At 44.3% G+C, this 15965-nt stretch overlaps 1 protein-coding gene across 5 annotated transcripts in view; it reads right to left on the bottom strand.

The window, feature by feature from the left end:
• Positions 1-15965, bottom strand: part of RAB41 (RAB41, member RAS oncogene family) — a 30728-nt gene that overhangs the window by 10039 nt on the left and 4724 nt on the right. Inside the window, exons 2-8 of one of the 5 annotated variants that reach the window (XM_045030390.1) lie at positions 15218-15276; positions 13894-13947; positions 6478-6583; positions 6084-6195; positions 2987-3080; positions 2368-2461; positions 855-922 (exon numbers count right to left, since the gene is read on the bottom strand). In XM_045030390.1, the coding sequence (XP_044886325.1) occupies positions 2438-2461; positions 2987-3080; positions 6084-6195; positions 6478-6583; positions 13894-13947; positions 15218-15276 (449 nt within the window). In that variant the 3' untranslated portion in view covers positions 855-922; positions 2368-2437. Of the gene's footprint in view, positions 1-854; positions 923-2367; positions 2462-2986; positions 3081-6083; positions 6196-6477; positions 6584-10809; positions 10916-13893; positions 13948-15217; positions 15277-15965 lie in introns of those variants that run through there. The other 4 variants (XM_045030389.1, XM_045030388.1, XM_045030387.1 and 1 more) reach the window with 4 other exon arrangements.

Below are 15965 nucleotides of genomic sequence, written 5' to 3'. Positions count from 1 at the left end.
CATGTTAGCAACTACCTATAGCTTTAAACTAGTGTGACCTGGGATTTGGGGCATTTTTTACTATAAATCTGAACTGGTCTTTCTCCATAAATAGCCCATGGCAACCCCCTAGTCCCATGAAGCATGCTTCTCAAGAACAACTGACCATCTCCACCCCATGCTATAATACCAGGTGTGTGCACATATGGGGTTACCTGTTGCTGTTAGAGCATTAGCTGGATACATGGGCAAGTAATGAATTTCTATGGACTGTTGCTTGGCAGAGGCCATGTTCCTGCCCTTCAGTCTGAGACAGTCATTTAGGAGCTGAGTTTGATGGTTCTAGCTAAGCCCCACTTGGCAGTTCTCTCTTCTGTAATTCTGAATAGCCTCTCAGTCAACCTTCCGGAGAAGGGAAGATGCGTTAGCAGAACATGTACTGTACACTGAAAAGCAGACATGATGCACGACAACAGTGTGGGGGACTGGCTTCACCCAGCACTCTGAAGGGAACAGGCCAGTCAGAAGGATCTCTGTATCGCCCAAGGTCATCTTGCATGCAGAATACAGAATCAGCAAAGATTAGATCATACTGAATCATTACAAATCAAAACACATTTCACACCAAGCCTAAACAGCAAAAGCTCAATACTGGCCCCAGTGGTACAAGTGGCCAAGACATTTGGACGCAGAGCCTCAGTTTACACATGCAAGTGAGCATTACAATATAAAGGCTACTTATGCTTTGCAGCGATGTAACTGAATCGAGGTCCATGACTGCCCTCAATCTGTCAAGGACAGCAAGCCAGACCTGGCAACAAGGAAAACTGGCTAACTCTTGAAATAAGAAAGCTACTGCATAGCAGACAAGGATACTGTCTTCTTTGCTCTTCTCAGGCGTGTTGTCCATCCCAGGTAAGGCAGCAGCCACACGGCGAAAAAGCTGAAAGGCAGAAACCAAAGCAACAGGTGAATGCAGAACTTGTCAAAGAAAGTGAATGATTAAAAACTCAATTTTCTCTCTACAGCTGCTGTTGGAAAACCAAGGTTTTGCCAAGAGTTATACACACATTGTAGCCAGCACTGCAGTAATTAACACAGTCCTCACAAGAATATCTAAGGACTTTATTCAACTCCAGTCCAAATATTTTATCAAGTTTAGTAAGTTACTGAATATCTACAAAGCACACCTCTGGTGCAGGATTTTGCTTCAGCTTTTTTATTTCTTTAAATGTACCAGAACATTGCTCCACACACGTCACAAAATACCAGGATGTTAAGAGCAGGCTGGCTAATGATTCCATCCTGCACTCAACAGGGAAGCAAGTGAGAGGCAGCAATTTACCATTCCAACCCCACTGCTTCTGTGCATAGCTGTTACTGATTTTGTTACTGGATAGTGCTATCCACCTCTAAACTGATCTAGTTTGTTCCAGAACGAGCTCAGGATTCTAGGGACATGGTGTTTAAAAGTCTACCTTTTAAGTTAAAAGAAACCCAAGCTCTGAGGCAGTGAGCCAGGAGTGCAGGGGCTGACTTGAGAGTGCTGCACATAGAAAAGAGCCAGTCCTTAAAGGCTATCTATCCATGTTCTTCCTTCCCCACCTCAGACAATCATGAATAGTGCCTCAGGTGCAGGATGGTAATTGTGGCCACGACACACAAAGCTGGACTTACTTTGCAGCACTAGAGAAATTCATGCATTACAAATTTCTGCTAGGCAAATAAAGCAATGCTATCACGCAGATTAGGCCTAGAATTTTACACTAGTGCAGAGTGATCTAGTTAAAGAGTAAAATGAAGTTACTGTTTGAGAAGTCCCCAAACCCAAGTGTGAGGTTCTCTGCCAAACCTGCTGCCCTGCAGCATGTTGTGACTAGTGCAAATCAGAGATGAAGAATTTCCTGACAGCAATGATGTTGGGTGTACTTAAAAGTAAATATGGAACAAGGTTTAATTCTGTCCCAGCAGAAACCACCACCACCTGGGGAAGGAAATTCCACAGGACACTAATTTAGCTGTGATTTGAAGGGAAAACAGGTGGATGTGTTTCCAAAGCTCTGACATGCTTTAGCATATCAGTATATGCAACAAGTATTGTTGGTGTCACGGGTCTGGGAACAGAATACGTCAGCTGCTGACAGGATCCCTTAGCATTCTACCTGAATGAGCCACCCTTGGCTTGGCAGGAGAGGGAGCCTCCTCTATTTAACGAACACACTGACTGCCTAAAGGGAAGAATTTCAGAGGCTGGGAATATAAAGGCAGAGGGTAAAGTGGGAAGTGAAGATTTGATGCAGCACAAAACCCATAAAGCAGCTCATCTCCCTGATCACAGTGAAGTGGAAAGTGCAGAATTTGCATCCTGAGGGCACAGTGCTGCTCTACCTGTTTCACATTGTATCCAGTCTTCGCACTTGTCTCAATAAACATCACATTCAGCTCTTTGGCTCTCTGCTCACCTTCCTCCGTGGTGATTTGCCTGGACAGACAGATGCAAACAGGAAAGAAAGAGCAAGAGAAGGAGGAATAGACAGGAGAGAGAAGGCATGAGTTAGAGACTTCTGTGACTGAAACACTCTTCAGTGAAGGATTTTAATAGAGCATTGTCCGGGAAGGGAGACCCCCTCCCTCCCTTTACCTCCTCCTTATGCTCCAGCTAAGACGGGACCAATCCAAATGAGCAGCTGAGGGAATATGTAGATTATAATAACCAATAAGGATGAGTCTGCACTGGGTGAGTTTCATGTAACAACACACTTAAGTCTCATTCATAGCCTCCTTGTGGGGGAAGGAAGGACCCTCTTCCACTGTACCTAATGCAACAGAATCAGTGTGCAGCCATGCAAAAAGCAAGTCCCCCAAGTCAACAGAAGGAAACTCCGTAAGGTGATAGGAAGGTCTCAGAAAGGCTCCAGCAGGAGGCGAAATTCAACAGCAAGTACTGAGCTGCTGCTTGGAAGCTAAGCACCTGCAAGAGCATCCCTGACCAATGCCCTGTACATACCTGTTTCATATTATATCCTGCTTTAGCACTGGTTTCAATATACATCACATTCAGTTCTTGGGCCTTTCTCTCGCCCTCCTCTATAGAAACCTGTCTACAGCAATGAGAACAAATCACAGAAAATAAACCAAAACAAAGGAAAACTAGCAGAAATGGTAGTAGAAATTAAAATAAACCACAAAGGAACTGGCCAGCAACTGAAATAACATTAGCTTGGAAAGAAAACATACAGGCTACACAAAATAAAATGACAAATTAAATAAATGGCTCAACTCTTCAAACATGTTTGACACTACAGCTTATAGAACAGTACCTGGTTCTTCTCAAGCGCTAAGTTTCCTGAAGATTTTATCAAGACACAGAAGTCATGGCCAGGCTCAGATTGACACTAGGACTTTGTTTAGTTTAGGATTAGAGGTGTAGTATGTTAACTAACCAACATCTGAACACCTAAAACTCTTGGCATGACAAGGCAGGTTCTTGCTTTGACCAGAGTTTTAGGTGTTAGATCACATTAGCTAGCTCAATTTATCACCACCACCTTTAATTCCTAGTCTAGACAAAGCATCTGGTACCACCTAGATTACCTCACTGGGTGGGAATTTCTAATGCTACATGCACTCCAACTACAGGTATACTGCAAGCATAGCAAAGTCTCTGGCTTTTTTGTTAGGGCTAGTACAAATGATGACCTGGCATACACAGGGTGCCCTACACTTCTGTCCCATCAGTCATCCTGTGACTGATGAGGTTCCTATTGTATCTTCCAGTGCTGGAAAAAGAAGAGTGGCAGATTCCACAAGCTTGCTAAAAATTAGAAAGCCCAAAATCTGAGAGCCAGATGACTAATATTATTCTGGGCACCCAGGAAAGTAATAATTGCTCAGGCTATACTGTTACTGTGGATAGAGCATGGTTCTAATGTTTGATCTAGTCCAGGGGTGGGCAACCTGCGGCACGCGAGCGGATTTTCAGTGGCACTCACACTGCCCGGGTCCTGGCCACCGGTCCGGGGGGCTCTGCATTTTAATTTAATTTTAAATGAAGCTTCTTAAACATTTTAAAAACCTTATTTACTTTACATACAACAATAGTTCAGTTATATATTATAGAGTTATAGAAAGAGACCTTCTAAAAACGTTAAAATGTATTACTGGCACACAAAACCTTAAATCAGAGTGAATAAATGAAGACTCGGCACACCACTTCTGAAAGGTTGCCGACCCCTGATCTAGTCACTTTCCCTGGCTGATCCAAAGTGAGGCAGCTTGAAATCCTTGTCAGCCAGATTTCTCAGTCTAGACCACTTGATGTGTGTTATTTACAAAGTAGTTTATGTTGTTCCTGGGTGGGAAGAGTTTTCAATATTGCTGGAACGTACGGTAAGGCATCATTTATGGTGGCGTCCACTGAAGCTGGGACTCTCTAAAGTAACCTTAGTAGAAAGGAGCTTTGAAAACACAAGTGAACTATAGTAGAGCTACATGGGAATGAAGAAAACGTGACAGAGCGTCTGTCGGTAACCCAACTACTAGGTGGCATAGTGAGTAGGAGCCAAGCCTCTGTTAGTAACTCGCTGCTAGATGGTTTAACAGAACTGCATATGTTCTTCCCAGTGGTTCTGGAAACCTGAACACAGCAGCAAGGCATGTTCTCCCTAGTGAAGGGGAAGTGGTATGGGTAGACAAGGGCCAAAGAGAAAATGAGACTCATGGCAGCAATATGCACTTGCAAGGTTGAGTATCATGTCACATGAGCACTGTATAACTCCAACACAACGGGGGAAGCAGAGAATGCATGCAGTAAACTCTAAAATGATTTTTATATTTCATGGAAATGGTAAAATAAAAAGCAGATTTAAAAATTCTAAAGTATTAAAAATAATACCCCTTTAACAGAGGTGTACAGTCAGACATCTTGTTAAGCCTCATCACATCAAAGCAGAGGAAATTAAATAGCCAACTGAGGGTGTTTGGCTGAATGTTTACAATTTTTCTAGCATGGCTACCGCACCATGAAAGAATTATGTTTGACAAAGCATTTCTGTTTAAATTCCTCTTACGGCTTGAAACTCACCCAGCAGACAGAAGTATCTTGTGGGCAGCCTAGGGTGAACTGTTTTAGTTTGGTAAGACTGCATTTGGCTGTGAAAGTTCCAGGTGTTTTCCCCAGTTCAGCAACTTAGATTTTTACTGTACACTAATAACTCAAATAGGTTAACTTGAAGCAAATTTTCCATGGAACTCAGAACTCAGTAAAGTTAGTGCTTTTGACATAGTTGAAGATAACAGTTTTGAAATTTATAGTTAAAAAAAAATACTGCACAGTCTAATTTTTCCCTCACTAACAATGTGCTGAGGTGCCTAGCACGAGATATACATGAGCAAACATGCTTAAGAGGTTATACACCATGAAATAAAGGCACAGCAGCTATTTGTATCTACAGTATTTCTATTGTGTCCATCATAATGATACTTGTGACATTTGAATCTTAGTGCACTTTGTACAGTTGAGAGTGACCAGACTCATTTTGGTTAATTGAGAGTTTGTTTCATTTGCCGGTTCCAAACACTGCAGTGCTGTGCTACTGCAGGGAATTCTGTTTTGTAGGAAGCCTCTCTGTCGATCTCAGATTTTGTAAAATCTGTTTTCCACACAGCTACATCTGATGCCAAATTAGACTTGACAGGGCCTCTTACATGTGCCATGCACAAAGACCCATTTAATGTTGCTGTGGGAACCAGAATTTCCTGACTTTTGTGAAGTTACTTTTTCAGTCTTATCTCCCTATTAGCAGCGTGTTTTGTACCAAATGGTGTGGAGCAGGTGCTTGTTTTTGGTAGCCTGAGAAGCTTTTTCAGTTGACTTTGTTCTAACCAGGATTTGTACAGTTTATAACAAGACAAAGCACCTTGGGCATTCTGTTACAGATGTTATGGAACAAACAGGAAGGACAGTGGGAATCTCACTCATCACAGGCTACTTAAGCCCCAAAGGGCCATTGTAGTCTGGGCTTAAGAACTGTTAGTGGTCCCCTTAAAAAGTATACCAGCCACTTGCTGTCAAACTGGCACAGTCACCAATTCTCCTCCATTACCTCTTGTCTGCCAGGTCAGTTTTATTCCCCACCAACATGATGATGACATCACTTCCTCTCTCTGTTCGCACATCATCAATCCACTTGGAGGTTTGCTGGAACGAGTTCAGATCTGTGTGAAGAGGGGAGGATTGAACACATTAACTAGAAGCTCTTTCAAACAAGGGGATAATGAAACACTTCTAAAACCACCTGTGTCTTCACCCCTATGCTTTGCCAATTCCCCCAGCACTGCACAGATGACATCCTTAGATTGCTTCTTGTCCACCCAGAAGGTAAGAGACAGTTATGTTTCTAATGTTATCGTTCTGTAATAACTCATGACTGTATACTCACTAGCCCCTCGCTCAAGCGAAGCATTTCAAACACAATGAGACATCAAAGCACCACTCACTTGTAATGTCATAGACTACCACAGCAATGGTGGAGTCGCGGATGTAGCTGGGAATGAGGCTGCGGAACCGCTCCTGGCCTGCTGTGTCCCAAAGCTGTAGCCGAACCTGCTGGTACCAGGCCAGGGAGAGCAGAAAGAGCAGAGAGAGAAAGAAGAAAGGAGGAAACTGTCCTTTAGAGAAAAGGCTATTTGCCAGAACTAACTGTTTACAGGTCTCAGTCTGGGAACTGGACATTTGCCTTGCTGACCAGCCCCCTGAACACACACAGAGCAGTGAACCCAGCAGTTCTGTCTATTTCAGGCTGTAAGAATTACCCCTTCTGTGTGTCTAGGAGTCCCATGAAGTTCACACCATCCCGCTCCCCATACCAATGAGCTCTACCTTGAGGCTATTGCCATTCCAACCAAAAAGGACACCCACTGATACCCATCAACACTATTTAACATTGTGAAAGGTGGCCAATAAGTAACCTACCATGTTGGCCATTCCCTCCAAGGGAGGAGTATGCTGCCTCCCTAACACACCTAGGGTATATCTTCACTACCCACCGGATAGCGATTGATCCAGCGGGGATCGATTTATCGCGTCTAGTCTAGATGCGATAAATCTACCCCTGAGCACTCTCCCGTCGACTCCTGTACTCCAGCACCGCAAGAGGCGCAAGCAGAGTCAACGGGGGAGCGGCAGCAGTCAACTCACCACGGTGAAGACACCACGGTAAATTGATCTAAGTAAGTCGACTTCAGCTACGTTATTCACATAACTGAAGTTGCGTAACTTAAATCGATCCCCCCACCAGTGCAGACCAGGGCCTAGTCTAGGGAGCTAGAATCTCAGACCTGAGTAATTCTCAGATTTATACTCAATGCAAAGACAAGGGACAACTTCTTCAGGAGACAACGTAGTGAAATAGCATCTACATTCTCCTCAGCATCAAGCATCCAAAAAGGTAAAGGGGATTTTTGTGTAAGCTTAGGTCAAGAGGTTTCAGGAAGAAAAAAAGCACACGCAGCAAGTCCCAGCCCCCAAATGGTATTCGATGCTCCCTTGCAGGAAAACATGAAAAGCAGAAACATGCACCAGTTACTTGGTAAGAAGAGGGCAGTTTGGTCTCTAGCACAGCAGCCGTATTAGCTCAGTCAGAATATCCAAAGCACAAAAGGGGCTAAAGGAGACACCACAATTTAAAAATGTTATTTCTCCTTCCCCCACTCCACCTTCACATCCATGGGTTCTTGGGAGGTCAGAAAGAAGTAATGGTGATTATGCTTGATAGAAGGTGTGGCCTACCTACATGAAGCGTCAGGGCTCAAAAAAGGCCCCTAGATACCACAACGGTGAGTGAACAAATGCTTACTAAAATATATCAAGTAGTTTCACCTCAGATTTCCCCTCCCCAAGATGCTGCCAACTGTAATCCCGTTGTCAGACTGTTCAGCAGAGCACTGCTGATGGGGCAAGAAAAGCCTGCTACTGACATTCCCAGTGATCAAACATGTTTAGTGTGAGCTAGAGGAAGCCCCAGAAAGAACCCAGTAGGAGTATCTTAGCAGGCTAGATGTGCTCACAAATGCTAATTGCTCAGCAGTTTGGAACAGTGGCCCTTTTATGCCTGAAAGAGGATGTTAGTTGAGTGAGCTTGCAGGTGCCAAACACTAGCTATAAGATAAAGGTGGCAGTTTTTACTAAGGAAAGAGAAGGGCAGACTGCCAAATTCTGTTTAGGAAGAGACTTGTTCTTGGAGATGCTTTGGCAGACCACCTCTCCAAGCCCCCATGGTACCAGCACTAGAATCCACTCCATTGCCCTGTGGCTTCAGGAGCGTTGGAGTCTAACGGTTTGTGTTTGAACAAGCATAAAAATTCATCAACACTAAGCCATGGTCTGACACATACAAAGGTTTTTGAGACTGTTTCAGAAGCAACACAACCCTGAAGTGGTAGGGAGAAGAGACCCCAAACAATTTAGCTGCAATACCCTATGAGTCCTCAGTGGCTCCCAGAAGTCAAAACTGATGCTCAACCAGTCTCTGGGGAGTAGTACCACCACAAAACCCTGAACAGTGCTGTACAAGGGCTGTGCTGCAGAGAGAGAAACCCCTTCCCTACTCTGGAAGGAGGAGAGGTCCTCATCCAGACATTTCTCTCACCAAGTTTAGCCTCTGGTATGCACAAGTTGCCTGGTCTCCTTACAGTACAAGGAAACAGACTTCAGAAGGAGCACCACACTGTTACAGAGGAAATGGACCAGCTTGATTGCACAAAAGCCCCAAACCCAGTAGTGCCTCACTTACACGGCTGCCACTCACGTTCCTACGTATCTAGAAGGTGTTACTGAGAGGTTCCAAGCACTCTTTCTGGATTTATTCCTCACCACTCCCCGAAGGCCAGCTGAGCTCCTGCTCTGCCAGCTTCTCAGCAGGCACCCAAGTATGTTGTACGGCGTGCCACAGCTTTGCTGACCTGCTAGACTGTTTTGACCAGTGGCTCTCAAACTACTGTACTGGTGACCCCTTTCACATCGCAAGCCTCTGAGTGCGACCCCCCCTTATAAATTAAAAACACTTTTTTTTAAAATATATTTAACATTATAAATGCTGGAGCAAAGTGGGGTTTGGGGTGGAGGTTGCCAGCTCGCGACCCCCCCTGTAATAACCTTGCGACCTCCTGCGGGGTCCCGATCCCCAGTCAGAGAACCCCTGGTTTTGACTTATTGGAGCCTGTTTTAGTTTGGAGAAGCTGAAGTTGCTGTGGGGACAGACAGCATAAATGCACGGGTTTTTTTGTTGTGTGGGGGGAGAATAAGGGAAACAATTGCAACATCCTTCCTATCCCCAATTCTCACCATTTCATTTGTGGCCCAGGCTGCGTAAGCACAATCTTTCACTCCAAGTCCAAACAGAACTGCAAGCTTCCCATAGCCTGCTGCAGAACAGGCTGAATAGCATGTTATACCCCCTGTCCTCACAATATCCATCCCAGGACAGATTCATCACAGACTGGCAGAGTGCGCATCCTGTCTCTCAAACTCCAACCTCAGCTAGAGCTGTTCCCAGTGTATAGCCGAGCATGTCCCTGTCTATGTCCAGAAGGCAGACTTGTCCTCGTTTTCCCCTCAAATTCCTGCATGGTGCCCTCTGGCACATTACATTTGTATGTTCTGCCACCCCAGAGGCCTTTCCCTGAAGGAAGTCTCAGACAATCATTCCCAAAGTGGAGTAAGCTTGGAAATTACAGAGACCTCAACTGCTGGTACCCACTACAAATCATTGGGAGAAATTCAAACAGAAAAGTGATCTTACTTGTTAAACATTTATGTACTCAGCACAGTGCAAGACAAAAGTAAATCCTTAGAAGTTAGAATATTGTATCCTAAACTCTAGATTAAAGGGAATCTAGGAAGGAAAAACTGCTGAGGCAGTGTTTTTTATTTTACTTAGATCTAGTCTATACCATATGGCTATACTGGTATAACCACCCTCCATGTGGACACTTCTTCGGATATAAATCACTTTTTGATTTCCCAAGTGATAAACTAAACCAAGAAAAGGAACTCTTAATAATGGAATAAGTGTCTACCCCAGGGGTTATACCAGTACAACTATCAATTTAAATTCACCCCTTAGCTTACACCTCCCATATAGACAAGACCATTTTAATTTAGAGAAACTTTGAATGATGGGTGTTTTCCCTTCAAAGTTGTTTATTCTTTAGAAATGCCAGGAATATTAAGTTTTGCCTTTCCCTTTTTGTTAGAGGGCTCTTTGGACAAGCCAGACGTGCATTGTGCAGTTTTTTAAGTTGGTGTTATGCAGTTTCAGACAGTTTGAAAATTAAAAAAAGTTACTCCCCGCAACTCAGGTTTCCCTTCTTTGGTATCTTTGTCAAATTCCTTCTAGTACTCTATTTGTCCAGAGAAAACCTACAGTTCTAGTGTTAAAACAAGTAGATAAAAGCTTCAGAAAAACCCTTTAAGGCCTTTTTTAATAACAGAGGGATATAAAAAGGCATTAATCCAATTCACACACATACTCACCCTTTGTAGGTCATCTTTAAGGTTTGAGATTTGAGTAAATAGAAATCAGTGATCTCCCAATTCCCAAAGCAGCCTTGATGGAATTACTTTTGGAAGTGGGAAAGAAGAGACTTCGACTACCTCCCCCAGTGGCAGCAGATCCATCCACAAAACACCTGCAGGCCTCTCACTGCGAGCCTAGCCTAGCCCCAACCCCATATGGAAATGAGCCCCTTCCAAAAACAGAGCTGTCTCCTCCACGTGGAGGGCACCTGTTAACAGCAAGGCCCCTGCAGGAGCTCAGGCTCAATACCTACTTGTAATGTCAAAGACAACGACAGCTGCAGCAGAGTCACGGATGTAGCTGGGAATGAGGCTGCGGAACCTCTCCTGGCCGGCTGTGTCCCACAGCTGCAGCCTGATCTGGGAAACGGAAAAATGTGGGGGGGAGAGGAAGGGGAAGAGCAGGAAAAATGGAAACAAAATAAAACCAAAACCCAAGTGAAATAAAAAGAAAACTATTTTGCCAGGCAAAAAAATAATGCAAACAAACATTCAAAGGAAAGTTAAAATGGAACAAAAATGCAGTGCAGAAGAATGAAGAGTGATGAAGGTACCTCTCCATCCCTTCCATGCAATGGCCGCAACTAACATGGCAGAACCATCACTCAGCCTCCACCTCCACATCAACCTGCTGACCTGTGAGACGCACCCTATTTCAGTGGAAAACCAAAACATCCCTCATAAAATCACTTCTAACAGCAACCACCAGAGATGAATCATGAATGTGTACCTATATCACTGCATCCTGCCAGTCAGACAGGACAGGGCAATCCACAATGCTTGCTGCCTACACATAGCTGTATGCAGTCTCACCTAATACATAAGGACTAAATCATCCTGGAGCCTGTCATAGATTAGCTCATTATGGAGCCAAGAGGGACTTTGTTTAATCTCATTCAAAGGTCTAAAGCAGTGCTTCTCAAAGTCTGGCCGCTGCTTGTTCAGGGAAAGCCCCTGGCGGTCTGGGCCAGTTTGTTTACCTGCCGCTTCCACAGGTTTGGCCGATCGGGGTCTGCGGGAAGCAGCACGGGCCGAGGGATGTGCTCGCCGCCCTTCCCACAGCCCCCATTGGCCTGGAGCAGCAAACCGCGGCCACTGGGAGCCGCAATCGGCCGAACATGCGGACGTGGCAGGTAATCAAACCGGCCCGGACCGCCAGGGGCTTTCCCTGAACAAGCAGCGGACCGGATTTGAGAAGCACTGGTCTAAAGCACAAAAGTAGAATAATCCCACCTTCAACTGGGGTGTCTGATAACACTATAGCAGGAGAGCAAACACCTTCTAAACTGGCCTACTGTCACTCATGCTCAGAACAGATGATCCCACAGTGGAAAAAGGGAATATGTACAACAGATGACACTGGAAGCCATTACATGAGAGCCTAAAAAGCAGGACCACCTGCAACCCCTCTGTGCTCACTCAGTAAATTATCTTGGGATGGTGTGAAATCTAACAGTTGACTTTGCTGACATAGAACTGGGCTCATCCTTACCTCTTGATGAAGGTTGTGCCATGTGGGACCAGTTTTCACAAGCCCCCCCCCAAAAAATAATCTAGAAAAACCTCCCAATCACGCTGACTTGGGAGCTGCACCCAGACACTGATGGCTAAGAGCAAGCGGAGCTTCAGTTCCAGGCCAAATCTCTCCACACCTCAGCAGCCTATTCCTCTCTTCCATTCCAGGAACACACAAGTTAAAGATTCATAGTATGAAGAAGAATGAAGCTGCAAAGCTTTGAACTTGTACTTGAGAATTCAGCCTGTTAGTAAGCAATACTGGGAGGTGAAGGACAAAGTTCCATCCATCCTCCCAGGCTGAGGTTGTAGCTGTGACATGGAGCTCTGTCTGACAGTTATGGGTACTCATTAAGGTAAATGAGGTTCCTCAACACTCCATTTAATTTGGTGTGTCTCATCCACCCTACAAGCAAAGAGTTGTAAGCAGCATGTTTGTGTTCTATCTCCCACAGTCAAAGCCCGTGAGTGTTTCTCTTGGCAATTTACTTAGGGCTGATTTTGAGAATGAAAAGTACATGCACTAGGGGCTATAGACAATCGTTTCTTCTGTTCGCTGGTACAGGCAACAGGATGGATTTACAGTTGGAGCATCTGGAACAAGAATAGCTCTGCGGGGAGGATACAACCAACACACCAAACCAAGTATGCACCAAAGTGTTAATCAGGCCAGTGTGCAAGCAAGACCCTGTCATGCTTCCATCCAAGCATGGCAGCCAGAGCCTTGTCTCAGACTTGGCTGGTGCTAGATTTCACAAGGCCCTGTGAGAAGAGACATGCAGACAACCTGAGAACAGGTATTTTTGCTCCTGTTTAATCTCCCATTTTGCCGTCCTTGCCCGCTTTTAACAGGCTTTATGGCCTCTGGTGGTCCCCCTACATGACCAGAAAGCTAACAGTGGAAATAATGTGACAGGAAGGCAGTTAGGAAATTCATTCTCTGCCACAGTGGACCAGAGAGAGGGATGTTGCTCTGGTATGAAGATCAGGTGCAGAGGCAGCATGCCCAGTGTCACCTAACCAGAAGGGTTAGCATCACATCACTCAGGACCAGTGACTGTCTCCAAAGGAAGGCCAGTTTCACCTGCTCAGCCAGTGATGACTATTCATTGAGATTCAACAGGTAAATATACCAAAAGGAATGGGGGAGGAATCTAGGGGGCCTCTCTATGCACAGGGCACCTCATGTAGCCTACACACTTGACTGTATTGTTTCAATGAACATTTTCCTTCCATCACTGACTTTATTCAGAGATATGTTTGTTATCTGAATGTTGTAGGTTAGAATTATGTTACTGACTTATCTAGCCACCTGCCGTGAGAGAAGTGACCTTCTTCTCCTCAGAAATCTTCAGTGACTTCAGAGAGCAGAATCACCCCAGGTCTACTTCGATCCATTGATACGGACAGTCCCAAAGGCAGCACTGCAGCCACTTATGAGAATGAGTATGTTATGCCTGTGATATACCAGCAACAAGTACAACACAAAAACAGCCCTCTTCTCCAAGCACATGGAGTTGTGAACTTGACCCAAGTTTGCATAGTGCTTTTTTGACCTTCCTCTGAAGCACCAAGTAGTATCACAAGTACCAGAAACAGGACCAATGGCTTGAGCCAGTACAACAGGAAACAGGATTCCATGCAGACAGATTACTAGCCTGACCAGGTCTGGCAACTCCTGTTAAACACTGTCCCTGGGAAAGCTGCTGTGGGATTTGGAGGAATGGCCATTGCATGAAGAACCAGGCAGAAACATTGTGTACGTGGGCAACTGCTGTTCTTGTGGCTACATTTGCCAGGTTAATTACAGAGTCCTCACTTACCGTGCGGTCTTCTAGATACATTGTTTTTGACAGGAAATCAATTCCAATGGTTGCCTGAAAAGAAGAAAAAAGTCTTAACCTGCAATTTATCCTCTTATACTGGTTTGTAAAGCATTATATTTATTAGTCTCAAAAAATCTTCCAATTAAGGTTGTTCATGTGCATTTATTGCCTCAATCTGTCCATGAGAGAGCATCTTACGAAGTGTGACAGATACGGCAATTTTCTGCAATATCTTTGCAAGATCTTATTGAATTAAGTTTAAGTAGCTTTGGAATCCATTGTATTATACATGCAAACCTTATCTCTTATTGTGGGACTGCATAACTTCTTTAGGGAGGAGATGTGACCAATGTAAACCCTATGAAGCATTCTGAGCATATAAGGACTATTTTAAACAAAGTACCAGACAAGAAGGAACTTTTGGGACAAAATTAAGTGGGTTTCCTAGGAAATGCTTGGGAGGAGGTGAATGCAAATTCCCTCCTCCTGATCCAACCTATTGAAGCTATGCCCTGAGGAGAAACCCATTCTCTGCAGATTACCTATTCCTGGAATCTGAAGATCAAAGCCTAAACTACAAATTCATGAGAGTGCTTGTTCTGAGCTAACAGGTGTTACAAACCACAGAAAAAACCCTTGGTGGGATTTGAAGAACTGATCACCTGCCAGAACCCTTGTGGGAGTTGAATTATCTCTGGTAAAGCTTATTGGTGTGTATAGGTTCTTTTATTGTTTAATATATTTTCTCTGTAATGCTTTCACCTTAAGAATAAGTGTGCTTGCTTAAAAAGGGCTGTGTGAGAACTCATAACTGTGGGCAATTATGCTGTTTATAGCCTTTGACTTGCTGGGAAACTCAGTGTAGGCAGGGAACTGTGTAGCCTCTGTAAGGAGGGAGAGTTACACAGGTTCCACATCTTATCTATCTCCATGTGGCACTGAGATATCAGCACCCACCTATGTGAAACGTCATGTGTCTAGCTTCACATAACACAAGAACCAAGGGTCACCAAATGAAATTAAATAGACAGCAGGTTTAAAAACAAACCTAAGGAAGTACTTCTTCACACAATGCACAGTCAACCTAAGGATCTCATTGCCAAAGGATGTTGTGAAGACCAAAAGTATAACCAGGTTCAAAGTAGCATTAGTAAGTTCATGGAGGATAGGTCCATCAACGTCTATTAGCCAAGATAAGCCTGGGATTGCATCCCTGACTATGTAGCTTTTATCACAGTTCTTGGAAGGTCAGTTCTTCACAAACAATGAAGGAATTTGATGTATTTTGATAAAAGAAAGCATTTACTGGGCTCCCACTCACCTGATAAGTATTGTCAAAACTGTCATACATAAACCTGGTGATCAGAGATGTCTTCCCAACTGCAGGAGGAGAGAAAAAATTACTTTCAATGGCAGAAAAGGAGTAAGGCTGCTTCCTGCAAAGCACTATTAATTCAAATGATAAAACTTCCAAACTCAATGTTCGTTGCTCTTCTCACTACAACCTTCTTTGGCCTGTAAGGAACTGTCTATACTACAAAATATCTAGACAAAGAACCCAGTCACAACATGATTAAAATATACTGTAGAATAGACCTAACCAAGTCACATGATATTTTCAAGTTGTACTAGTTAATTACTAAGTATACTGTAACCTGGTCCTCAACTTAGTTCTAGCTAAAGTGTAGATGGAATCTAAAAATTATTAAATTTTGCTCTCCCAAAACAGTGCCAAATCTGTGTAAATTATTTGTATTGTAACACCTAAAAGCCCCAGTCACAGACCAGGACACCACTGTATTAGGCTCTGCCCAAACAGAACAATGAGCTAGATTGTAAACTGGGGCGGGGACTAACTAAGGGTACGTCTTCACTACCTGCCAGATCAGCGGGTAGCAATCGATTTCTCGGAGTTCGATATATCGCGTCTCATCTAGACGCGATATATCGAACCCCAAACGCGCTCCCGTCGACTCCGGAACTCCACCGGAGCGAGTGGCGGTAGCGGAGTCGACGGGGGAGCCGCGGACGTCGATCCCGCGCCGTGAGGACGGGTAAGTAATTCGAGC

This window comes from Mauremys mutica, chromosome 9, assembly GCF_020497125.1.
Source record: "Mauremys mutica isolate MM-2020 ecotype Southern chromosome 9, ASM2049712v1, whole genome shotgun sequence".
Classification (NCBI taxonomy): Eukaryota; Metazoa; Chordata; order Testudines; family Geoemydidae; genus Mauremys; species Mauremys mutica.
The sequence above is the reverse complement of the archived record's forward strand: the minus strand, read 5'-3'. Positions and strand labels throughout refer to the sequence as shown.